This window comes from Amphiprion ocellaris, chromosome 15 (genome assembly GCF_022539595.1).
Source record: "Amphiprion ocellaris isolate individual 3 ecotype Okinawa chromosome 15, ASM2253959v1, whole genome shotgun sequence".
Taxonomy (NCBI): domain Eukaryota; kingdom Metazoa; phylum Chordata; class Actinopteri; family Pomacentridae; genus Amphiprion; species Amphiprion ocellaris.
In genome coordinates this window covers 19,050,436-19,075,638 of record NC_072780.1, presented here as the reverse complement: position 1 = coordinate 19,075,638, position 25,203 = coordinate 19,050,436, and the positions used below count along the sequence as shown (strand labels likewise).

At 38.3% G+C, this 25,203-nt stretch overlaps 2 protein-coding genes across 7 annotated transcripts in view; both read right to left on the bottom strand.

Moving 5' to 3' along the window:
* The window catches only part of trappc9 (trafficking protein particle complex subunit 9), a 267,319-nt gene extending 262,224 nt beyond the window's left edge, over window positions 1-5,095 (bottom strand). For 3 of the 6 annotated variants that reach the window (XR_008604175.1, XM_055018005.1, XM_055018009.1), the window contains exons 1-2: window positions 4,983-5,095; window positions 2,695-3,290 (exon numbers count right to left, since the gene is read on the bottom strand). Coding sequence is in view for 5 of the 6 variants with exons in the window: in XM_055018005.1 (XP_054873980.1) it covers window positions 2,695-3,278 (584 nt within the window). In the remaining variant the exon portion in view is untranslated. Of the gene's footprint in view, window positions 1-2,694; window positions 3,291-4,843; window positions 4,863-4,977 lie in introns of those variants that run through there. The other 3 variants (XM_055018006.1, XM_055018007.1, XM_055018008.1) reach the window with 3 other exon arrangements.
* A 2,995-nt stretch (window positions 5,096-8,090) lies between these two features.
* sh3bgrl3 (SH3 domain binding glutamate-rich protein like 3) lies at window positions 8,091-15,022 on the bottom strand. The gene is made up of 3 exons (XM_055018161.1): window positions 14,891-15,022; window positions 12,296-12,463; window positions 8,091-10,518 (listed from the first exon to the last, which is right to left on the bottom strand). Exons 1-3 carry the CDS (start codon window positions 14,933-14,935, stop codon window positions 10,453-10,455), a joined length of 279 nt encoding a protein of 92 aa, XP_054874136.1. The 5' UTR covers window positions 14,936-15,022; the 3' UTR covers window positions 8,091-10,452.
* Window positions 15,023-25,203: the final 10,181 nt, after the last annotated feature.

Sequence of the window (25,203 nt, the reverse complement as noted above, 5' to 3'; positions counted from 1 at the left end):
ATGTAACCTACAGTCTTTTAATCAACGCACAATCAGCAGATAATGCAAAAAATTATAACATGTGTCCCCCAGCAAGTCTACAATTAAATTTTTCATTATAAATGACTAATAAATGAATATTTAACAGCTTTTAATTGGAGTTCTTCTTTCAAGGAAACTGCAATTTCCCCTATAATGAGTGCCAAATTACATAACTCTTTTGAAGAACTTTAATAGGAAACTATTATGAAATAGCAGAAGTCTCCCTCTCACAGCACAAGCCTGTGTTAACTGTGTATGTTTTCTTCATCCATCATACACATTTGAATCATAAATTGTGTATAAATATAAATACATATACACTGGGGCCACTTTACTACACACACTTGTGAAAGCTGATGTAATCCAATTGCTCAGTCACGAATTCTGTCTTAAATAACAATAAATAACAAGACTATACAATTAAGTTTTTAATAACACTGTCGGGGGAGTATTCATTTAATTGCCAATATGTTGCACTGGACTCCATCATACTGACAGATGTTTAAAATGTTTTGCTCATCCCGACTCAATTACAAACATGAGGAGGCATGAATAATAGAAACAATTCCATACAACAGAGTGCAGTCAAACACTCTAACTACGGTTTCACTAATAAATATACAGCTGTAATAACACCTATCTAAATGACTATTAGAAGCCTCGGGTGGAAAATAAGGTAGTGGATTGAATTATATTGCATAGGTGCACCTACATAACATAGGGTGAGTGAATTGTTAATATTCGCTCAAATCTACTAAATCAACCAAGGCCTGCAGTAAAAGGTGGGCGATGCGGCCAAAAGACCACATGATGATCACATGATTATCTTTTGGGGCAGATGTCCAAATCCATTATCTGAATCGAAATACTCCACGCAGATTTAGTTGAACTCATATGATCAAATGATTAGCTGTGTATGTGGCTGCCTGGATACACAGCCTATAACCAGAACTCAAGGCTAAAGGCCCGACTCACAAATCCCCTGTTTCGTTGAAAGTTCTGATCAGAAGTGGTGAACTGTGACCCATTCTGTCTTATGCTTCACCACCTGCAGACTGGTCAAGTCGCTGCTGTGGCAATCCTCGATTACAGCTACTCCGGTGTCCATCGGCAGGATGACAGACTCGCTGGAGAGACAGCTGAATGACAACGAGGACCACCACAGCCGTGAAACATGACACAGGATAAGAGGCTAGCTGGTGAACAGCAGCCAAACTTAAAAAGTAAAATACTTAGATATAGCACTATTGATGATGCAATCTGTGTAACTCCTTGGAAAAGCAGCTCATTTGCCAAATTAAGACTATCCATGATGTAAAATTGTCAGATCACCAATCCTAAGCTGCAATATATACATGTTTCAAGGAACATAACAAGCAACAGTCAGTACTGTTTTCAAGATTTTCTAACAGTGATGTTGATGAAAGCATCGGCTGTGTTTAGGATCTTCTGGACAGGGCTTTCAAATGCTAATCAGATGTTTCAATACTCAAACTCCTTGAAGCAGTGGGTGAACAACATCACATTAAAAAGATGCTTTCGAAAAATCTGACAAGGAAGAACAAATAAAAAAACTGAAGTTGTGGAAACAATGAGGATTTGGCAGCTTTCTGCTTTAAAAAAGTTGCTGACAGGTAGTGAACTGATGTTTTAAATATTGAGGATTCCCAGGACATGAATATAAATCTGTCTGTGCTGCCAGTGAAACTTAAAACAAGGTGAATGGATAAACGGTTAGACAGAGAGGCAGATCTATCGCTAGATACTGAAACCAGTGTCAGTAATATTGGGAGTAATCAAGAGTCTACAGGATTTCTTGTAAATGGACAAACACACAAAAAAACACAGGTATGGTCCTTTTGCTAGCCTCTGAATAAACTGTGAAAGCAGTGCAAGAATGCAAACTGGTATCCAAGATTGAAAAATGTGATAAGTGAGCCTCTGTGAACACAAGCTGGTCAAGTGAATGGAAGCTAATTTTTGCTGTTTCCTTACCTGTCAAATATAATATTGCTGACATGACATATCTGTCATGTAGTGCTGAAAATCAGTCCTCATTTTCCCTGCTAAAAATATCACTTTGTGGGTTGAGATTAACTTAGAGATTGATTAACTTAAATGTACCTTCTTCAGTTTTATTTTTGCAGTATGTGTCATTGAGTATTTATTTATTATTACTAGTGCTAGTGTTTTAACTATTGTGTTCTTTGTTGTGTATAAATTCAAACACACTTTTTCACATCAGTTTGTGTATAAACAGAAATCTGTGGAGGAGCGATGAGTTTGGCTTGGATTCATGAACAAATGAACAGCACAGTGTCCTTCAGGGCAGGGCTAAAGCTGATGGGATCGGTATGGGTAAACTAACTTATGAGTCTAATATCTCACCTTTTCACACCCAACAATAAACTCACAGGACAGTATGAAAGAAAAAAAGAAGACAAATAAAGCAAGGTAAACAAACAAAAATGAACGCAGCAAAAATCAAAGGACAGATTTTTGAGAGAAGAATTTCTGAGCAGGTGAGGCTGACATGTAACAAGCAACTAGACACAAACCAACACACACTGACTTGCAAATAATGGTGTATTTACTGACTACAGTGAACATTCAAGGACTTCTTATACAGCCTCCAAATTCATGAGTTAGAGTGCAGGGTAGAGAACAACTCACCTGCTGTCCGTGTCCAAACCCACAAAGTCCTTCTTCTCAAAGGGCACACAGAGCAGTGGTATCTTGTCACCAGACTTATCTGTGGCCCGGTCAAGCCGCTTGGACTCCAGAACAATAAATATCGACTCCACAAAGTCCTCCACTCTCTTCTCCACATCAGAGCACTCCTCAAAGTTGGGGTAGAAGGCCACATCTGTGCGTTGCTGCTCTGTGATCTCGCCTTGGAGCCCAAACACCAGCAACCGTGAGTCGTAGAGGGTGGAGCTGTACACCTCCTTCTGGCCGTGGAAGCGTTCAGCAGTCTGGGGCCACTCCTTGGCCGAGGCGCAGGTGGTGATGGAAATGAGACCTACTACTTTGCGGTGCGTCTGGAAGTCTCCCCACTCGTTGTTTTCAGGCAGGTAGTGGTGGCGGTATCGGATGTAGAGGAGGCGCTGGGAGTCCCTGATGCTCACCTGGCTCACGCTGGCGATCCGTTTGTAGATCTTGAAGAACTGGTCCTCGGGTACGATGCCGACCGGCTGGACCACCACGAGCACCGTCTGGTGGTCCTCAGCACACTGCATGTAGTCCGGGACGCTCATCTTCACATGTGGCTTCATTGGACAGAAAACTTTTGGTTACAACAATAAACATCCAATAGCCTCATGTAATTTGCAACTACTATTGGTTAAAGTCCCTCTTCGGTCGTTGATTTAACCTCTAAAAACTCACCTCTGTGCATCAAAGTTATCTCTTTTTGTCAATCAAAAGTATTCCATCCTGCCTTAAAATAGCTCAAACACAACTCTCTCCCGTTGCTTCATTTAGAGTGTGCAGATCTATGAAATCCCCGTCTCTCTACTCTCACCTTGCCGCACTTGCTGCAGCTGGAGCTCACTACCTCACCCACAACTCTGATCAAACAATCAATCTTTGCTACATAGTGGCAAGTTGTAATATTGAAGGAATTCAGCCGTTGCTGTTCAAACCAGAAACTGATTCTGAAGAAGAAGAATGATACAGAAAGCTCCACCCTGCAAGTTGACAGAATTGGTTCCTGAGGTTTGCTACATATAAAAACCTCAAGAATCTGAATCGGTGTTTTTGAGACTGTCATCAGTATGCTGCAGTTTCAAGATGGAAGTGCTCAGCCATAGTGTCGACTGCTTATTTTACTTAATATATCTCCCTCTATGTAAAAATTAAACAACTTCATGTTTACCACAGAAAATCTTTAACTACTGTTATGTATTATATTATATTATATTATATTATATTATATTATATTATATTATATTATATTATATTATATTATATGATATTATATTATATTATATGTGTGAGTAATTTGTTAGTACAAAGTCATTGTATTAAGCTGTTTATAGCACAAATTATCCAAACACAAGTTGTTGAAGTCCTGTGAGAACCACAAACTATTAAATTCGACTCACCTCAATTGTATTCTGCATGGAGATAAACCTCTCAGGAGCAGGTATTTCAACACATGGGCAGATAAAACCATGCATGAGTATAACCCACCAGATGTAGGTGAGGAAATATACTTGTGTGTTTGTGTATTTTTTTTGTTATTTAGAATTGTACTTAGGCAGTAAATGTATTAAAATAGATGCATGGATACATATAAATACTAATACTTTATAAATACTTCTAAATAACAGCCAAAAGGTTTATGTGTAAGGACAATCGCATATATACTGCGGCTAGGTTATTTATCATTTGGCCATGGATATTCTCTGTTTCCACAACCCATTTAGCAAACATCTGCTTTGTTTGTGTACAGTATGACTCTAAATATCTTCCCACTTTTGAATGAAAAACTGCAGCTTGGAGTTTCTGGTGTACACAGGATGGAAAACTGGAACACAGCGACTCAAATAGCACAAAGTGATGTCTGTGGCGAATGTGTTTCTGCTGAAAAAGCAAATAAATACCTGCTGCTGCCTTTGCTAAACATACACACTTAGCTGTAGCAGCTAACGAAATTATTACAACGGTGAAATGTGACATAAATCAGGTATGCAGTACAGCAGGAGTCTTTGTTTTATTAGCGTGTATCCAGTTCATGTATTTCTATGAGTTAACGACAGACGTTCAGCTGTATTCTCGTGTCAAAACACTGACAGTTAGCTTAGCTCAGCTAGCTAACCTGTGAATTTGCTGCTCGGGACCGTCACACAGTAACAACAGTATCTGGAAAAAACAGGTCAGTAATACACATATCAGCAGAGTTCAATTCATCATCTTTTAAACCAGCAGCCTTAATATATAAGGTTTACTCACGTTACCTCAGCAGTTACCTGACAGCTTTCAGAGCTTCCGTCTTTGGACCAGTGTTTAGCTACGTTACGTCACCGGAAAAACATCTGACCATTTCAACATAAAACACTCACGAGACCAGGAAATGTAAAGTTAGAAGTTGTTCTGTTTGAGTTCCTCAGTTCCCTTTTAACTTAGAACAATTTGTAGTAAAATGATATGAAGTATCTATAACTGTGTTCCTTTAAATCACCATTGCCTTGTTACCTCATAGCCACGTCAACTATTTTTGAAATTAAAAGTGCATACAACATTTTGATGTATTGTAATTTACTTAGAAATTTATATTGAGTCATCAGACACAAAATATCCCACACAGTGTAATCATTCAGTAATAATGAGTAGTAATTAGCTCAATGGCCCTCTGTAATTTGCCCAGATGTAGATGGTGTTAATATGCGACTTGGGCTGTGCATGCGTTGTTTTGCGCTTTTATTTTGAAAACAATATCAATAATTCCTGCTTTCTATTGTTAGCTTAATTATTTGTTCTCATTTTCTTCTTCTGCAACAATATAGTGCATCATGTTTTTGATGCTCCGCCTGAAGGAAAAACGAGGTATTGCAACTGAACCAAAGCGTTTAATGATGTTTTTCATCATGCTTAAATACACTATGAGTTCCTTATTACTGATAAATGTCAATTTAAGTAATATCCTTATATGACAGACCTAATATTTATCAAAAATAACTAGTTGTTATGCATAGTAATTCAGACAAAGGAACTAGGTCCTCATTAAATCATCACATATCATCATTAACCTTAATCCAACTGGAGCCCCAGTCATTTTGAATGAGACTAATGAAGCAGACAGATTTCCTCATGTGCTTTGTCATAGACCCTAAATGCTGTTGTTCACAGTCAGAAATACAATACACCATTTCAAAATAAAACGGTTTATGACAATCAGATTAAAGGCATGTGTTCTACTATTTAAAATAAGACAGAAGGTCATGCATGTGATTAACATGCAGTCAGAGCATGATCGGGACATTACCCTCACCCCACTTCCAGCTGGTTTTACCATATATATTAATCACGAATCATGTTTACTTGAATCAAAGAAGAATTAAAGGATGGTGTATAAGCTTTTAAATAAAAATCGTGGATTGCACTTTGAATAACATCTACAAGTTGGATTAAATAAAAGTATCTGTTTTTGTTTCACACAAAATGCAAATTAACTAAGTTTTTTTTAATTTAATTTATTTTATTATTATTTTTTTTTGTTAGTTTGTTTCGTGTGACAGTAATTAAATAAATAACAAGAAAAGGACTCAGAGAGTGCAGTACTCCACCAAGGCTACTCAGTCGTATCATTTCCACTGGATGAAATCTTTAATAAAAAATTACACTGCGTTAAGCGCGTGCATGTGTTATGCATGTGTACGTTACGTACGGATACTGAATCGTGTGACCTGAACATGTAGCGGGTGGCGGGAATTGATGGGACTCGGAAACACCCCCACAATTTAATCAGTTGTTCCTTGTATGATTTCATACGAATAAGTCCCAATAAGTCCACAGTGGTTGATTTGTAGTAGGAACGCAATCATGTGATCGTCAGCAGGCAGCTGAATTAGCATTCACTTCTTGTCATAGTTACAGTGATGGCGTGCTGCTATCTCAAAATGATACAGAAATTTTTAACAAGTCCATGGATCCAGACTATAAGTCCCACAAAATCTAATCACTTGGTCCTTGTTTCATTTCTGATCTTCCCTGAAAATTTCATCCAAACCTGTTGTTCTGTTTAGGAGCAATGTTGCGCACAGACACTGATTGTCACATAACTCCGCCGTGTTCCTTGGCAGAGCAACAATGATTTGAGAGGAAGTAAGTTAACATTTTTACTTAGATTCTTATGGTGGATTACTCTTGTTGACCTCCTTGTATGTTAAATATGTTAATAGGATGAGGGTTAAACGTAAGCTCACATGTAACATTGATATGAATTTCCATTCACTGCAGATCCAGATCATAGATAATGTTCACCATCCTGTAAAATTCATTATACGACCAGGTATTACACTATTGATGTGTTTACACTTTATGACTTAATCTTAAAAATATAATTGTCCTTTGTACATAATTTATTGATGCAATTCAATATATTTACATTTTGCATTAACAGTTGATGCTATTGTTGTTATTTGTTTGTAATGTTCTGGGCAAGTGTAATGAATTAGCAAACCAGGAACAATTTAGAACTAAAGGACATTTTTAGTTCTGTGTTTTTACAAACATGTGGAAGATCCATCCATTACCTATACACCGCTTAATCCTCATTAGGCTCACGGGGTGCTGGAGTCTATCCCAGCTGAGTTAGGATGAAGGCAGACGACACAATGGACAGGTCACCAGTCTATCACAGGGCTACACATACAAACAATCACACTCACTTTCACACGTACGGACAATTTAGAATTATCAGTTAACCTCAGCATGTTTTTGGACTGTGGGAGGAAGTTGGAGTACCCGGAGAAAACCCACACATGCACAGGGAGAACATGCAAACTCCATGCAGAAAGAGCCCTGGAAGGCCGGGATCGTCTAGCTGCAAGGCGACAGTGCTTAACCACCAAGCCACTGTGTAGCCCCATGTGGAGGATGTTAGTTTAAAAATAATTAAATAAATAACAATAACCATTTACTTGAATTTTCTTTTCAAGAGTTAAGAATATCATGAACTGAAAAAGTACAATTTTATTGCTGTTGGTATATAACTGACAAATATTCTATTATTGATTTTCAGTAGGTGAACCACAGATCAACACAATTTTTTCTTGTTTTAAAATTACAGCATGTCTGTGTTATTAAAACATTTTTCTGTTATTTTAATTATTGGTTTAACATTTGCATTTTTTCTACTGTATCTATACCATTAAGTAACAATATTAGTCACTATAATTACACCAGAAAAATTGTCCTTTCCTATACTACAGATGTACCACTAAGTAACAGAAAAAGATCTTTCTGTTTCACTGTAGATACACCATTAATATATATATGAATAGATGCGTAAGATAAGAAATCTTAATGAGTGAAGGTCCTGTACATTAAAATGATCCAGACAGTTAGATTCAATTCCATTTTATTTTTTTAACCCATAAATCACTTTTCACAATCTTCTTGGAAGACAACAGCATTTTATTCCCTATTTTCTTCTCTTTTTTTTGGCCAAGGGGAATTGGTCCAAAAGCAAAGCAGGAGCTCAGAGAGAGACATGGAATGTCTAAACCATGGTTCATAGTGAATACACATCAATATCAGGCAAACATCTACAACCATTGACTTCAAAACAGTGCACAGACACAGTGTGTGAAAGCTGTCATTACTGTGGATCTCAAACCGGAACAATACAATGGATGAAAGCAGAGGAGGGTGGGGGGCAAAGATGTTACTAGTGAGAGGGAAATCGTGCTGTTCTCAAATTTAAACAAAAAAAATTACCTTATACATGAAAGTTATATTTCAACTGAGATCACTTAATGGAATGAATGCAAATACATAAAAAGCACAAAATAAGTGAAGCCTTCATTTTTCCCATGTGGTGAGTGTTCCCTAAGGCTGGTAAGACTGAGTGAGGTCCATCTAAACACACCAGCTTCTTCCTTTCTGTGTTCAGAATGAGGCATGTTTTCAGTGCATAGTCACATTACCGCATCTTCATGCCCCGTACAATCAGTGAAGCTGTAACAGAAAATAGTGGAGAGTAAAAGCTACGCATTTGAAAGCTAGAAAGTTCACATCTTGTCATCAAATACTGGACACTATGAAATGCTCAATGTTTGGCATCTCTTTGTCCTGTCAGTCATCAATGCAGAGCACCCATAGGTGCCAGGAGAAAAGCTTTCAAGTTATACAGTAAAATTATGGAGAATGTGGAAGATGGCAGGTACTCACCTGCCATCTTCCACATTCTCCATAATTTTACACTACAGCTAACACTACAGTGAAAAAAACCACCAGCGCATTACAGCTTGGCACCAAATAAATGTGACATTAAGAAATGTGTTCATCCAGCTCGACTGGAAATAAAGCAGCCATATACTGAAATGTTGAACCACTGATTTTGTTAAATACATACATCAACTTTTTACTAAGTTTGGCCCATTAGACTCACAACCAATATCTAATGATTTGGTTTAGAAATCTGGTATCTTATGATCTAAAAACCAAAAATAATTGGTTGCATAATGAAATTATTTCCAATGTAGACTGACATCTTATGAGGTCAATTTAGGCCCTTATAGTAAGATTACAAAAATGCACATTTTAACATTAAAGAAAGTAAAACATAATTTAAAGGTACCCTGTGGAGTTTATGACCACTCGTCTATGGAGCAATGTTTAAGCAAGCAAGTCCCTGTTTTATCACGCTCATGCCACTGATCTCATGCTATTTTCATCATCAGTTGGTGGCAGGAGTCTGCATTGTGTGAAGAAGGCTGCATGCTAACACACATAAATGTAAACACTTTGGAAATGTTTCATTAGGATGGAAATGAACTTAACATGTGTTAGAATTCCTGGACAGTGTATTTTGGTGATCAACACTGAACGTTAAAGGGTTTAGTTTGCTCATAGAAAACTTGACGGTACATTTAATGTGTCATTGATTGTTTCTACATGTAGATTGATGGAAGTTACTTCTGTTTTAATGATGCACTTTTTGAATCCTCATAGCATTACTACCCCTTAAGTTGGGTTAGATTGTCTCTGAGCTCCCATTTCAGAACCAAACCTCTTTACATACTGCAAAAGGAGACCAATGGACCAAACTTACTAAAAGTTATCTGCACCTAAAAGCTGTCTTCTAGCTGCTATACATCTTAATTAATTGGGTTTAAGGATTTTGCATCCTTGCTACTTCAGTGTGCATTTGCATCCAAGTACAAATAGTGCGCTGTCATGTACAACATGGGAACTTGAAGGCTACAGAAAAAGACGACACAGTAGTTAAGACTGACTGATGATGGTGTGTTTGGTCTGCAGAGGATCAGGAAGATTCTGGGTTGAATGTTGTCATCCAGTGGATTAGTCTAATCTCCAGCGATCATGTGGCCTCGGCCGAGATTAGTCGACCTAATTACCGCACATTTAGACACACCATTGATTCCTAGTGGACCAGGAGCACTTTGTAACTCCGGTCTGCCAGACGAGGAGAAAGTCTGAAAGGAATCAAAGGAACGAACTGAAAAAGACACATAAAAATAAAAAAAGATTAAGACTGACTTAGAGTCTAATGGTGCAGTAGGGGTAATGTGTGTCTTCTGATTAGTTGGATTCAAGATATTTGGCATTCTTCATTATGGCATTGAAAGTGGGTGGACGCTGCCGGTGGTGCAGAGATAGAGAGAGACTGGATAAAGGGCCTTCAATAGGGCACAGGGTGGGTGGGGAAGTGGTCGGGGGAAGAATCACACTCCGCCCTCCTCACGCCAGCTTCAGAAACTGTTCCACTGTATCTGCTTCCACCGCGTCCGAAAACATTTCATAGTTCTATGGAGAAGAAGAAAATGGCAAAAGTTTCAGTCAGCAAACAAGAAGTCAAAGAAATACGGCAGCTATACAGCCTCAGAAGTGGTGGAAAGTGAAGATTAACTATTTATATCCTTGTAACTTGAGGTTCCTTTTAATTGAATTTATGAAGAGAGTGCTCGAACAGAGTTGTGATTTCTAGACTGAAACCTGGAGAATAATGCAGTCCTCATTTGTACATTAGTATGCTGAATGTGTTCCAAATACGCACAGTCTTCGCATCATATGGCAAAATGCTAATATAAGCTCCGTACAGCTACCCACACTGCAACATATCATCTATGTATTTAACCCTCTGAGTCCTAAATCCCGCTGGTGGGCATTAAAAACATCTATCCATCCATTATCTAAACACCGCTTAGTCCTCATTAGGATAACGGGGGCTGAAGCCTATCCCAGCTGACTTTGGGTGAAGGCAGGGGACGCCCTGGACAGGCCACCAGTCTATCACAGGGCTACACACAGAGACAATCACACTTACGGACATATTAGAGTTACCAATTAACCTCAGCATGTTTTTGGACTGTGGGAGGAAGCTGGAGAAAACCCATGCATGCACAAGGTGAACATGCAAACTCCCTGCAGAAAGATCCCAGGCTCATGCCAGGATGCAATCCGGCGATCTTCTAGCTGCAAGGCGACAGTGTTAACCACTGACTCACTATATCAGGAAAATGAACCAAATCAAAATTTCAAATCACTTTATACTAGATGCATTTTTTGGCTCAACTAGGTTGTGTTGACACAGAGCAGCTTGGAGTCCAAAATGGAAACAAAGCATTGGGAACACTTATAGGCACTGAAAATGTTGTACAGTATGACTCCAGGTTTTCCCTTTTTTTGTACAATAATTAAAAGAAACTTAACTTTTGCTTTTATCTTTTTTTTTTTTTTTTTAATTAATGGCATTAGAACCATTTTTAACTGCACAACAGACACTTTTAAGTTTCCTCTACTTCCAGCCATGGCTGCTCTATTTCTATAGAGGTGTTATACGGCTTATTCATTAACTACTTGGGACTTCAGAGGGTGGTAATATATTGGCAATAATGAAAAATGAGAATTTGGAATATCCCGACCATTTGCCAGTCAAGCAAGTAAATAATGCTGCAGGTTGGGTTTGAAATGCTTGAACATGTGTGAACAATGGATGCAAATTTGAAACATTTTCCTTAAACGAAATCCATAGTACCAAACACACGAAACACCCAGCAGTCTTCCTCTGTAAATAATGTGTAACATAATTAATCTCTATACAGTTTTTTATTTACACGATAGATGGACTTGCTCACTGTAGTTAATTTTACCTGCTGGAAACAGCTGCTCTGATTCACCCCTTTTATTTAAAAGGCAGTTGAAGCTTGTAATCAGAGTCCTGCCACTCCTAAACTTTGCAGCGTCTCTGCTGACAGTCAACTTCCAGCCTGTTTGTGTTTGAACATCTTAGCTTAGCATTAGCATGAACCGAAAAGCCACCAGACGCTTTTTTCACAATTTGATGCTGCAGCATTCATAAGCACACAGTTAGCCAATAGAGAGTAGGGAGGCGCGCTTGTTTTATGGACCCACACAGGCGGTCAGCAAACACACCTGTAACTCCATCTCATTCTATTAGCCTTATTAGTAAATACATTTCAACCATATAAATTATTAACAGCAATTACTACATCATAAGTAAACTTTAGAAAAGTGAAAAGAAGGCTGTTGTGTTTAGTGTGTGTGATTGTGCTCTCCTCACCCCACAGTACTGGTCTTCATTGAAAAGCTGGGGAGGGACTGCCGTGGGGTCCCCTGCTTTGTTTCTCATTTCATCACGAAGCTCCCCACCCACGGAGATGTCGATGAGCTCGTACTGGATGCTTTTACTGTCGAGGATTCGAATCACTTGTGCCTGTTGAGACTTCACCTGAAAAACAAGAGCTTCAGTCAGAAACTCACTTTTCTCCTGCATGACTGGTAGGAAGCAGACAATTCATTCGCTCAGGGTGTGATCTTTATATAGCAACATTTGCCACCACAACTTCAAATCTTACTTTTACTGACGACATTTCCGAGAACTGCGTGGAGCAAAACGATAAAGGCTGTCAAGTTATTCTGGGTTTCCTGCGTGTGTGAATAACAAGTAGCAGACAAGGTCACCAAAAAGCTTTGAGGGATTGTTCAAATAAACCTTGTACTATTACTTCTCCCCAAGGACAGGAACAGAGACATTTTTCATGGCATAGCACTAGCAAAGCAGCAAACAATATGATCTAAGTCCTGTTTGAGGCTGAGCCTGTGAAGGCAGCAGCTTAATCTGGCTAGTGGGTGATGATTAATAGATGTGGTGACAGTCTGCTATCTTTTTGGGTGACTGAGGAAGTTGGGAGGGGGTGTTTGTAACTGTGACCACACCTAAGCAAAGCACTAACTGGAAACACGCAGGCTGGCATTTAGCTGCTGTAAGGCCACAGCCATGTCCTCAAACTGGACAAAAAAGGGGAATTGGTTTTATTTGTTCCACAATACTGTAGAAGCTCCTCCGAGTTTTGTGTGTCCTTCAGATGACGAACTGAAACTGACTACAACACTATAGGTCTGCACCACAAAAGACAAAGAACAAAAAGCTAGAAATGTTTTGTTCACTTACAGCACTGGAAAACAATTCGTGAGATGTTTTAAGAGAGAAAACTAATTCTGAAGCTCACTGCATGAAGACTGCTATTGCATTGCAAAAAGGGATTTGTGGAGAATTTGTGTTATTGTGTGTCACTGTTTATTGGTTATGTTTTGCTATGCAACTAGGGTTGCAAATAAGTATTTTCATTGTCAATTATTTCATTGATTAATGGTTTTGTTGTTTGGTCTTCAAAATGTAAGAAAATGGAGAAATGAGCAAACATCCCACAACTTCCTAAAATGTCTTGCCCAAAGATAGGCAGTTTACCGTTACAGGAGAGTAAAAAAAAATAGAGAATATTCATATCTTTTTCCCTTTAACAATTGCTGGACCTGTTCATCTTTATCAACAACAGTAATAGTTGGTGCAGCTCTAGTCTAATTTATATATATATATATATATATATATATATATATATATATATATATATATATATATATATATATATATATTACATAATAGTTTTTCATCTATCCTTGAAGTAAAGTTTTATTAGCGTGGAAACAATGGGATATCAAAACCCTGCATAGCACTGCTGCACATGAGAGGGTTAAAAACTCACCAATCTCCTGTTTTTTCTAAGTGATTTCCTCACAACTAATAGATACCAGATGTTTGGATCCAGTGCTTTGCCATACACGTTTAAATAAAGTGCTGCAAAACTAAGAGCAAAATTCTAAATTATTTCAATTCTAAATCATCTAAACTGTTATCACTTGACGTCTGCAGACAGTCTTTATATCAAACTGTTTGACTCGATTTATCCTTAAAATACTCTCTGAAAATAGGGAGCAAACCTGCATTACGAAATATAAGAATTTATACATATCAAGCCTACCAGCAAAAGCCCACACGAAGGAACATAAAGGTTTGACTTTTTTCCGCATTAAATCCTCTACTGGTTAATTCGGCTTGCATATAATCTATCTAGCAGCGTTTATATTAGTGAAAGGTCTGTTTTTACTACTGGTTCCCATGCTTTTTTTAAACTACTAATCTACTGCACCTAAAACGAGGGTTGAGCAGCAGGTGTGCCACTTACACATGCAAAAATCCTTTAACACGGCTGCCGTTTAGTGTATTTGATGTGTGCTGATGTGATAAATACATATTGGGGGAAAAAAAAACCTTAAATAATGGTTTGAATTTGCCAAAAGCATGGCGACTTTAAATTGACAGATTTTTGAATGAAATTTGGCGTACAGCCCTCCAGACAGGAAACGAATGCATATGGTCGCCATACTTACAAACACATACACCGTCAAGTATCTTGTACCTAAATGACACTAAGATAATGTCGTTGTTTGTAATGAATAACACAGTTTTTAAGGAGGTATGGGTGCAGAAATAGCTAGCTGCCATGGTCGATAGAAAACACCTTAGTTAGGTGGAATAAAGCAGCCTGCTTCGTCTTTAACTTTTGACACATATCCCAGCACTAGTTTGAATCTTCAACACACCTCCAGCCGGTAATGCTGACGCTCCATTAATGAAATAAAGGTTGAGGGAGTTGCAGAGGCCCGCTGCTGTTAGTCAGGAGGAAGCTATTACTGACAGGGTGCTGGGTGTGTCTGTAGGACTCAGCGCTGTTAGCTGCTGCTACCGGAGCCCAAAACCCGAGCACAGCCTCCAATTAATAAAGTTGTAGCTAAGGTATATCGTAGTTTCACTCACCGTCCTGGAGGCGGTAACAGTTGTGTAGTACAGTTTGACTCCCATCGCTGCAGCTCTTCTCTCTCCCTTTGTGTATCTGCTGGCAAGTAGCTTTCTGTCGCTGCTGTCAAGCTCAACATAATATCTGCAGCACAGGACGGAAGCTGAGCGACGCTTCCTTTCAAAATAAAAGACTTTAAAAATATTTCGGCCATTTTCATTTCAAATTAAAAATAGCATAATAAATTTGAAGACCCCCCCTCCAGTAACATATATAATCTTGTTGATATGTCTATATGGTGTTTTTTTTATATGCTAGTGGACATATCATGAGCAAAATAAGCAGTTAATGTAATAGGGTCAGTAGTGTAGCAGTGGTTGTGAGTTAAATATATATGAATTGTTGCATTAGTAAAATACAATATACCATATATATTTGATTTTATTGTTCTTTTATTGTTATTATGTTTATTGTTAGACTCTTAGTTGCTGTGTGGAACCTTTGCTGGGGGGTCCCTGTGCTCCTATGTACACTTTTAGGCGCCCCATGTCGTCCTGTAAATTCATTTCTCCTGCCTTACCTCTCCCCTTTTGTTTGTGTTCTGAGAGAGAGGTAGGCCAGATCGTGCTATTGTAATTTGTGCATTTTAATGTAATGTAATTCTACTGATAAGTTCACTTTCCAGTTGTAATATGGTTATGCATTATTTAATTTCTGTAGGAGTACAAGTCTTGTGTGACGGAAGATTTTATGTGTCTTTTCTGTCGACTGTAAAGGGCTGTAATAAATGGAGATCCCCTCCAAAAAAAGATCTATGTGTTGGCTGAATGAATACAATGCAGAGAAGAGACACCACCGGTTCCATTAACATCATCATCAACCTTTAAACTGCAGTGCATTGATGACAGTCCCAAAAACACAGATTCAGACTGCCAGGGTTAAAAATGTAACAAACCCAATGATGCATGTCCACAGGGGTGTTTTGAAGGTGAGGTCACTTGATTAGAATAGACTTAGCTTTATTGTCATCATACAAAATACACGTACTAGGAAAACAAAATGCAGTTTAACATTTAACCAGAAATGGAAAAGAATCAGTAAAATGAATTACATGCATAGAGTATGTTGCAGTATAAACAGAATGAACAGAATAAACAGATTTCTAAGCATAAATATATTCACTGAAGATAACGATATAAAGACAGATAAATGTACATGTACAAGCAGGGATAAATGGGAGTATAAACAGTGTGGGCAGCTTGAGATTGGCTGTGCCAAAAGAGATGATTGACAGATGCTCTTCAAAACAAAAAAAAATCAGGTTTCACCTTCGTGAACCCACACAAACATTGGCTGCACCTGTCTTGACAAACATTTTACTCACAGGTTGTCTCTTCCTGGATTTCATACCAGACCAACAGCTCTTCCGTATCATTCTTCGGAATCAGTTTCCACTGCAAACATGTATGGCTGAATTATTTCACAATCAGTCCATTTTCTCCCACATATCGGGGTTTAATGATTAGCAGCACATTGAGGTTGCTTCTTGGGGATCTCAAGGCGTTCCTAGGCCAGATGAGATATGTCATCCCACCAAGGAGTTCTAGCTCTACCCTTGGGTTTCCTCCCTGTTGCCTGGAAAATCTCCAAACGAATTCATCCAGAAGGCATCCTAAACAGAACCCCAAACCATCTCAGCCGACTCTATTCCATGTGAAGAAGCAGCAGCTCTACTACAAGCTCCCACTGTTTGTATATAAAAGATGGATGTGACCACCAGGTCTGAAAAGAGAAGCCATGGCTGAAGGTAATTTAACCTGCTTTCTTTCTATAAAGCCACCAAGGGGCAACTCTGCTGTGGGCAAAAAGAAGTCTGATTGTGTAGAAGTCTATGAGAAAATGACTCTACTTCTCATTTGATCTGTTACCTCTGTAAAGATTTTCCTAATGAGTTTATGATCTCAGTTCCTATTTTCAAGTCTCCTTCAATATGGTATGGTGTTCATTTTCTAATTTATGGTTCAATTTAGAGGAAAATACAAAACAAACTGCTTTCGGATGTGGCTACCTTGTGATTGACAGGTCTCTACTGTATTAGCGTGTGAAGTGTCCTCAAGTTCTTGGTCAGAACCGGCCTTCAGTTCTCACATGTGGTTTCAAAAAATCAAGATTACTAATCTCCAGGTGTCAAAAATTGTACCACTATACCATATACTGCCATGGGTGGTGCCAGGATAGCTATTTTTTTATACACAGTCCATTCCACAAGCCAAATATTTAGAAGATTTGAGATATTTGATTAGACAACAGTAATTTGAAAACAACTTGGACTTAAAGAAACTGTGCTGCTTTTTTTTTTTATTTTACAGACCATACAGTTAATTGAGAAAACAATCTGCCTGTTGATAAATATTGCAAATATACATTAGTTGCATTACCATTTATTACAGGGGATTTGTTCTCACATATTCTAATCATCAGCTCTTCCTTCCTTTGACCTGCCAGTAAATGTTAAAGACTGGAAACAAGGACAGGAAATGACTTGCCGTACTTGGGCTAACTTGACTGTCCTCTCCCTCCACACTGTGGACCTCTTTCTAGTTTAAAGAGACGGTACACAACATTATTGATATTTTAATGAGGGTTTGTGACATTATTCCCTATGATTCTTGTACAAAATATGGTAGTACTATATTTTTGCTTTCTGTAAAAATGACCGCTTAACAAGGAAGACACACAGGAGAACATGCGAGGTCCACACACAGAGACTTGAGCTGACCAGCAAGAACTCCTTCCTACTGTGAGATAACAGTGCTAACTACTGCATTACAACCACTGTGTCACCTCACATCACCATCATCCATGCCTTTGCTTTACCTGCTGTATCCTGCAAAGGGCCATCATCAATGTAAAATTCATCTTATAGATGAACATAAACCTTAGTTTTTCTGTTTTCTACTTGCGTGTAGAACTGGATTTTAGGTTGCAGCCAAAAGTGCCAAGTACTGCAAGGAAATTGAAACAGGAAGACAAAAAGGTCAGATTACAGGGGTGTCATTGTAAATGTTTGTGGCACTAAAGTTCAATAATTAGCCACTTGGGGTACATTAGTGTAGATGATACCACAGGTGAGAGAAAGGGATAAATGTATCCAAGAGTGTATTCTTTCTGAAGACTGAGACAGGGAAGCACAGCGACTCTCCCAATGCTAGGGAGACATCTCACATCTTTCTTCTCTCTACTATACTTTATGCTTCAGTGTGTGTAATAATAGACAACAAACGCTCCCATTATGTTAGCAAATAAAGGCAAGCCATATAAATCTGAAGAATTTATTCAAAGTTACACCTCTTCTCGTATATTTACTTTCACAATCATACTTTACATGGCATTGATAAAATGTCATAACAATACAATGAATTATCCATAAACAAAGAAGCCATAGCTAAAAGACTTTGACTTTGACAACAAAAAATATGCTAATCAATAAAAACCAAAAACAAAGCTTGGAATTCTTGGCTTTATTGGGTTTTCATGCATAGTCCTGTAAGGTCATAACTTTAGTTTTAAATTAGTCAGGCTTAGTCTTCATAATTAACAACACTGTATTTATGTATATATTTTATATTATTTTTGCAAGCTTTTAATCTTTAACATTTAAACTACTTGGATGAATTCACACATTTCAGTATTTAAACTTGTAAGGTGTTTATATTTTATGTATTGGGAAGTTCTTTGGTACAACTGCTGTTGCTTGAAATGCACTAAAATAGCGGCGACTTGATTCAGAAGCCAAGTCAAGTCGCCGCTGTGTAGAGTTCCTCAAGACCCACAGGATAGTAGAACATAAATGAATAAATCTGTTAATTTATTTGAAGACAAGTTAACGCTGAAAGTGTCTTCTTGCAACATTAATCAGGCCTTTGTGGCCATATTTAAAATATTCTGGCTGATTATTTACAGCATTGTCCAACAGTGGGCTCACATCGCTGCACTGCAAACAACTCCTCTTTCCGGTTCTGTTTATTCTGCAAAGGGTTGATGCCAAAGTGTAGTTTTAGCTTGGTTTGTTTATTTTTGCATGGACAGTGTACAGTTCAAAGTAAATAAACCAGAGTTAGCTTGTAGCTAATCTGCATTGTTTGCACAATAAAGTCACTTCATAAAACAATGCAAAACTTAAAAGTCCATCAGTGTGAGATAATAAATAAAATCAGTAAAAACAGTTATTACAGGTGCTTTGTGCTGACCTCAGCCAGAACTTGAGGCAGCTTTTAAACACTGAAAGCTTCCTGAAATTTTAGTGCTTGTGGGGACAGGAATTCCACTTTTTACTGCTTTAACTGAGGAAGGAGTTAAAGTTTTGACACTACTGTCAGAGATCCCACCTGATGTAGTCTGCAGCTAGTGATGCTTCTGGCAAAAAGTCTGTGGACACTCCTTTTAAACATCCCCCTCCCTAAAATAAGTTCAGCATGAAAGGATACACTGTTCCTACTTTGCATTTAACAACTGTTTCCTTGTTGAAATAAAATGTATCAGATTCTGTGGACCTACTTTGTAGCTGACACAAACTGCACAATCTGTGAAAACTTAAGAATCACTACGCTTCAGAAAGTTGAAATCTTAGAAACAACAAAGTTGTAATAGAAACCTGATTATAAGAAGTGTCTCATCAATGTGTAAGTCCCCAGAAAGATTCCCCAAAAAAGAATGTCCTTAATAACCAAGAGTCAAGTAGCTGCTGCAAATCTTTCCATTTTTCCTAAACAAAAAGAAAATGACCATAAACCAGCTGAAACAATAAACACCAGAAGATTAAAGGAAGACCAAAATTAACAAATAGGAGATAAATCATTCAGATGAACCCAAAAGGGTCGTAGGATGTCCTCCCTCTCAACCAAACCAGCATCAGAGCTAGGCCTAGGAGAAATAAAGAGAGGAACAAACAAATGAAGAGAAACAACAAAACAGACGTCTACTTCAGCACAAACTGCTGCTGGGAGCTGGACAGAGAGAAAGCCGAAGTTTCTCCTATTTCCTTCTAGTTTTTCCCTCATTAGACCAGACTGGAGCAACCTGAGGGAAGAACACAAAGATGGTTTGCACATCGTGACCAGCAGAGGGTGAGCATGTCACACCTGCTATTTACTACAATACAGCGTTTGTTTGGAAAAACCTGAATTGACTTGTCAAAAATTGTCTTTGTGAAATCAGATATGAATAACAAATGCTGAAAATAACAGCAGAACACAGGAGGGCTGATGCAACGGTAAATAACTCAAGGATGCTTAATGGTCTCACCTGCAGCTCATACCTGCACAGACACACCTTGTTATTTATTGCAAAATACCTTCTTTAGCGCTCTGCTGCATAAATGAATGTTTCAGAAACACTCATAATAAAACTTACGAGCATAAATTTTCATGAAAAAGATTGCTTCTGTCATTAATGGAAAAGATTTGGAAACAGTGAGATGATTTTGGACTTGATCTTCACTCAGTGTTGCCATCATCATCAGTGCAAGACAAACCATGCTTCCATGTTTGTACCACAAACTCAACATTGAGTTGATATTTTGAGGATGACAGGCCGAACTTTGTGAATCTGTCCTCCATCCTGAGCTCCTCCTCAACCGTCAGATGGATCAATACTGTTTTCAGGTGACAGTTAATCATTTCAGCTGCGTGGTTCAGTACTTGTAAGATGTAGAAGACATCTTCAGATTCTTTATACACAGTTTTTTTTTCACATCAACTCATATACTAATGTATTGGTCTTGTTATGATTTCAGGCACAGACAAGACCATAAGAACTGGAATATCTAACAGGAAGTGCTTTATTGGTGTATTTAAATTTGTACCAGGCATCTGAATTGCTTAACAAATGGTAGATGAACAGTCTTTGGTTCAGCACTGCTGTGTAATCTCTCAATTAAGACACTTGCAAAAAAAAAACAAAAAACTAAATTTACAAGCAAATTGTGACAAACAAGTGCATGTTGTAGAGATGGCCTCAAGAACTCCCAGTTTGGATTTAAAAGCGCTCAAGGGAATTAACTCGGTTAATTTCCAGCCTTTGTGCAACATATTCCATGCAGAAGCTGCAGAGTAAACAAAAGCTTTTTTCCCCATTTTAGTATTCAGGCATATGGACCAGAAAGCAACAAATGATCTTGTGAATGGAGAGAGTAAAGATCAGAACTTTTCTGTGCAGTTAAGGAGCAAATGTAGGTGGGCAGTAGTCCAAGTATTGCCTTGTATGTGAAAATATACCAATAACAGATCCTTCTGGTGGATAAAGCAGGTCATTCCATCCGAGAGTAAGAGTAGTTATAGTCTATGTGACACAATCTAGAACTAAATGCAATGGGTTTAATCTCATAAATGATAGGAAAAAATATCTACCTGCCACACAGTAAGTCTGTTTGGTGGTCTGACTGAGTAGGAGGTAAGCTTTAGTTATCTACTAATAAGTCAGTCATATTCAGACTAAGAACACAAGTGCTATTGCTGATTTCACTGTCGCTGTTTTGGTCAATAAAGTTTTGAATAGTGTGATAACTGATTACTTTAAATCAGAGTCTACAACTTCTTTTTAAAATACAGATTAGGAATGAGATTGAAACCAGCATAGCACCTAACAGTAATATGATTGTGACGTAATGAGACATGTTTAGGATGCTCACAGGATTTTTGAAAAATCTTGCACCATACTTCTACTTAGAAAAGTAGAAACAGTTTGAAAACCTACTTTGTTCTCTTGGCATTCATGTGTCTGCTGGATGTACAGTAGGTCAGTGTTTATGTATTCTCACTATTGCACTTGTACAGACGTTTGGGTGGACAAAGAGTTTGTGTGGACTCCTGCAGACTTAGGCAGATGACAAAATTTAAATCACTGCTCTTAAAGAAGATGCTTTGATCTCAGCTGTAGCAGACTCAAGACATGGATGCCAAACCCTCCCATCCATTTGAGATGGGAAGCTCATATTTTCAATCTTCATCTGATCCTTAGCCATCTACCAAAGGACTGGGTGGGAGAAGATAAGCCCAACACTGAGGCTTTCAAGTGCTCTTCCAATGCCTGAGGGACTTTGCCCCTTGGCCTTTTTCTGTTTTGGACTATTGCCTTGATTATGCAATCTAACTCAGGTCCTCGCCTCCTGTTTATGGGAACAAGATGCGCTACTTGAGAGAACAAAAAGTAATCTCCAAACAGGAGGTGTTCCAATTGTTGTTTTTGCATCACAGGGAGTAGAAGGATGTTGGTTTTAATACATTACTCAGACAGGGCTTTCCCAAACCCAGACAGCTAAAGCACAACCCTTTCCTGTACTATATCTTAAGATGAGCTCTGTAAAGGCCACACCCAGTAGAACTTATCAGTTTAGATAAGCAGTGAGGCAAGGAAATCAGAACTACAACTGTGCTCATGTCACATGTCAGAACATGGCAAAATTTGTTTCACAAATGCAGACAAACAGCTCACTAAATGTGGGTTTCCCAGTAGACAAGTAGCCTTCACATCACATATTTGACTGGAATGAATAAGATCTTTAGTTTCCTGTTCTGACTTTGATAAAGACTACCAAAATATAATAATAATAGATAATAATAGATATCATTTTCCTGTTCTGGTTCTGTTTAATGGATCCTTGACACCAATAGTGGGGAATGTTTTCATGGTTGCAGATGATCTGACTGATTAGCCACAGAATGAAAACAAAACTTTAATTTTTTCAAATAACAGAAACATGGTTCTCTCATGCATATCACCAGGTCATTCACTAATAAAACCTTTCTCCAAAATGACTTCATCTTAACCGGTACATTGGACTTTCTCTTCTTAACTGAAACATGGCTTAGATCTGGTGACATAAGTGCATTATCATGCCAAAGTCAAACAAATGCTCTCCAAAAACATAGGTGAACAACTTATCCATGCCCTCATTTTGTCCTGCTTACATTACTGTAATTCCCTATTTACTTGCCCTAATGATGCTTCAGTTAACCGTTTTACAGTTGATACAGAAGGCGGCAGCACGACTTCTCACCAACACTCGACGTAGGGAACACATCACTCCAGTCCTGGGTGAATTACACTGACTTCCCATACAGTACAGAATTCAATTTAAGATTCTATTCATTACTTTTAAAACTTTACATGGTTTGTCTCCACTTTACATTTCATAACTCATAACTCATAACTTATTCTGCTCCAAGACCCTCAGATCAGAGAATCAAATTTTGTAAAACAAAGGGGGATCATGCTTTTACTGTCCTGGCCAATCAATCCTGAATATCACTGGCCTCCCCCCGCAGGAAAATGCATCCCACCACATCACAAAAACATCAAACAATCAGGAACATCTTGAGGAACATGACAATCGACCAAGATGTTGAGTTGACCTCCAAACCTCAAAGACGCCATTCTGATCAAGCATCAGCAGTCTGCAGGGGAACAAGTTTGATTCAAAGAGTTCCCACTGCACAACCCGGAGAACCCAAAGGATCCACTGCCAACGTCTTCGTGCCAGACCCCATAGGACACCCTGAGAGGTCCTCTTGTCCGGGCCCAATGGTTCAGAGCATTTTTGACAACACAAGGGGGACCAACACAATATTAGGCAGGTGGTCATCATGTTATGCCTGATCAGTGTACGTATGCATATTATATTTTATATATGCATCGCACTTAAATTGCATTTTCTGTGAATGATGTTTACTTCTTTGCTGTCTTATGATATTGTACTGTACACCTTGTAACTCTGGTTAGAGTGCTATAGAAATAAAGTTTATTATTTTTATTCCTGTTTCTTGGTGTTTTTTAAGTGGACGCCAAACAATAAGGCACAGATTCACTTTGGGTTTACAAATGGCAAACATGCATGCACAGCATCTCACTGTCAAGTGTATCTGTACGATATGTAAATAGCAGACAAGGCCCTGCTAGAAGGAACAGTGTTTACCAAGTTGCTATGGAGACCAATTAACCATTGATACATCCTGAGAGAAACAGCCATCTGGTTTGGCAACTGATTTGCATCAAAAGATCATGTCTTCATATACAAATTCAACCGTTCTTTCATAGATAAAAAATATGACACACAGAAATCTTCCAAAAACAGGATGAATCCAGTTTCAAAGTGTCAAAGTTTTGTGGCTTTTTATGCTATTAACCATTAGCATACCTATTTTGAGTTGACCCAGAAGAAACTGGAGTCTACATGGTTATTGTACAATATTTAAAGATAAAAATGGAGATAATGCATTTGAAGTTTTTTTCTGCACATGAAATTTCAATGTGCTCCTGATAAATATCCTCCAAGAGAAAGCCAAAGTGAAACTACAACTCCTGAGTTCTATCATACATGTAAGAAAAACCTCATTCAAATGTCTGATATTGATGATATTTCTATTTACAACCAAACATCATTGTTTATTTGATTATTTATGGTTTTGTAGTGACACCATTTCCAACAATCCCTAGACGTCTGTGAGCTAATGTGCATTGTTTAGCTAAATTCCACTGTCTTTACATCTCGACCAGCAGCAGTCGAGGGTCGCAGCCAGTTCGGACATGTCTGTAATAACAGCAGAACAGAGAGGATGAAGAATGTGAATGTTTTCAGACAGCAGAGATTCAACTCGAGCTGAAAAAGAAAAAGGACTTCAGGAGTGAGTGTGGGTGAGTGCTATGGATACCGATCGGGCAAAACTAAGTTATCATGATGGAAGAATGTACTGCTGCAGATTTTTTCAATTGAGCTGTAGCTTTTATTCTCTTCATAAAGACTGATGGAATAAATGCTGAATGAGAAATTTCACTGAACTACTGGAGATACCAAGGAGGTTCTGCCCACCTACACTACCAGTAAAACGTTTTAGAACGCTCCAGTTTTTTATTGGAAATGATGCATGTTAATGTCTCATTGTACTCTGAAATGAAAGCACAGAATAAATAAACAGATGAAGTTAAAAAAAATCAACTTAGAAACCAAAACGTATTCTAAACTTTTGACTCATCAAAGTAACCACCTTTTACAGATATAACAGCTGAACACACCTGCAGCATCCTTTCCACAATGGAAATCAAATTTTCTTCAGAAAGTTCTTCCCAGCTCTGTTGCAGAAGTTCCCATAAATGTGTGGCACTTGTAGGTTGCTTTGCTTTCACTGTCCAGTTCATCCCAAACCAGCTCCACTGGGTGTAAATCTGGAGACTGTGCTGCCACTCCATGTTTTCAAGCTCACCATCTTGTTCTTTTTTCCCAAGGTAGTTCTGGCATAGCTTGGACTTATGTTTTGGGTCATTATCTTGCTGTAGGATG

Excerpts from the sequence above, each read along its gene's own strand:
- sh3bgrl3 (XM_055018161.1), bottom strand. The coding sequence starts at position 14,935 with ATGGGAGTCAAACTGTACTACACAACTGTTACCGCCTCCAGGACG. Across the intron at positions 12,464-14,890 it reads CTGTTACCGCCTCCAGGACG|GTGAAGTCTCAACAGGCACA; the intron begins GTGAGTGAAACT and ends CTTGTTTTTCAG. Across the intron at positions 10,519-12,295 it reads ATGAAGACCAGTACTGTGGG|AACTATGAAATGTTTTCGGA; the intron begins GTGAGGAGAGCA and ends TCTTCTCCATAG.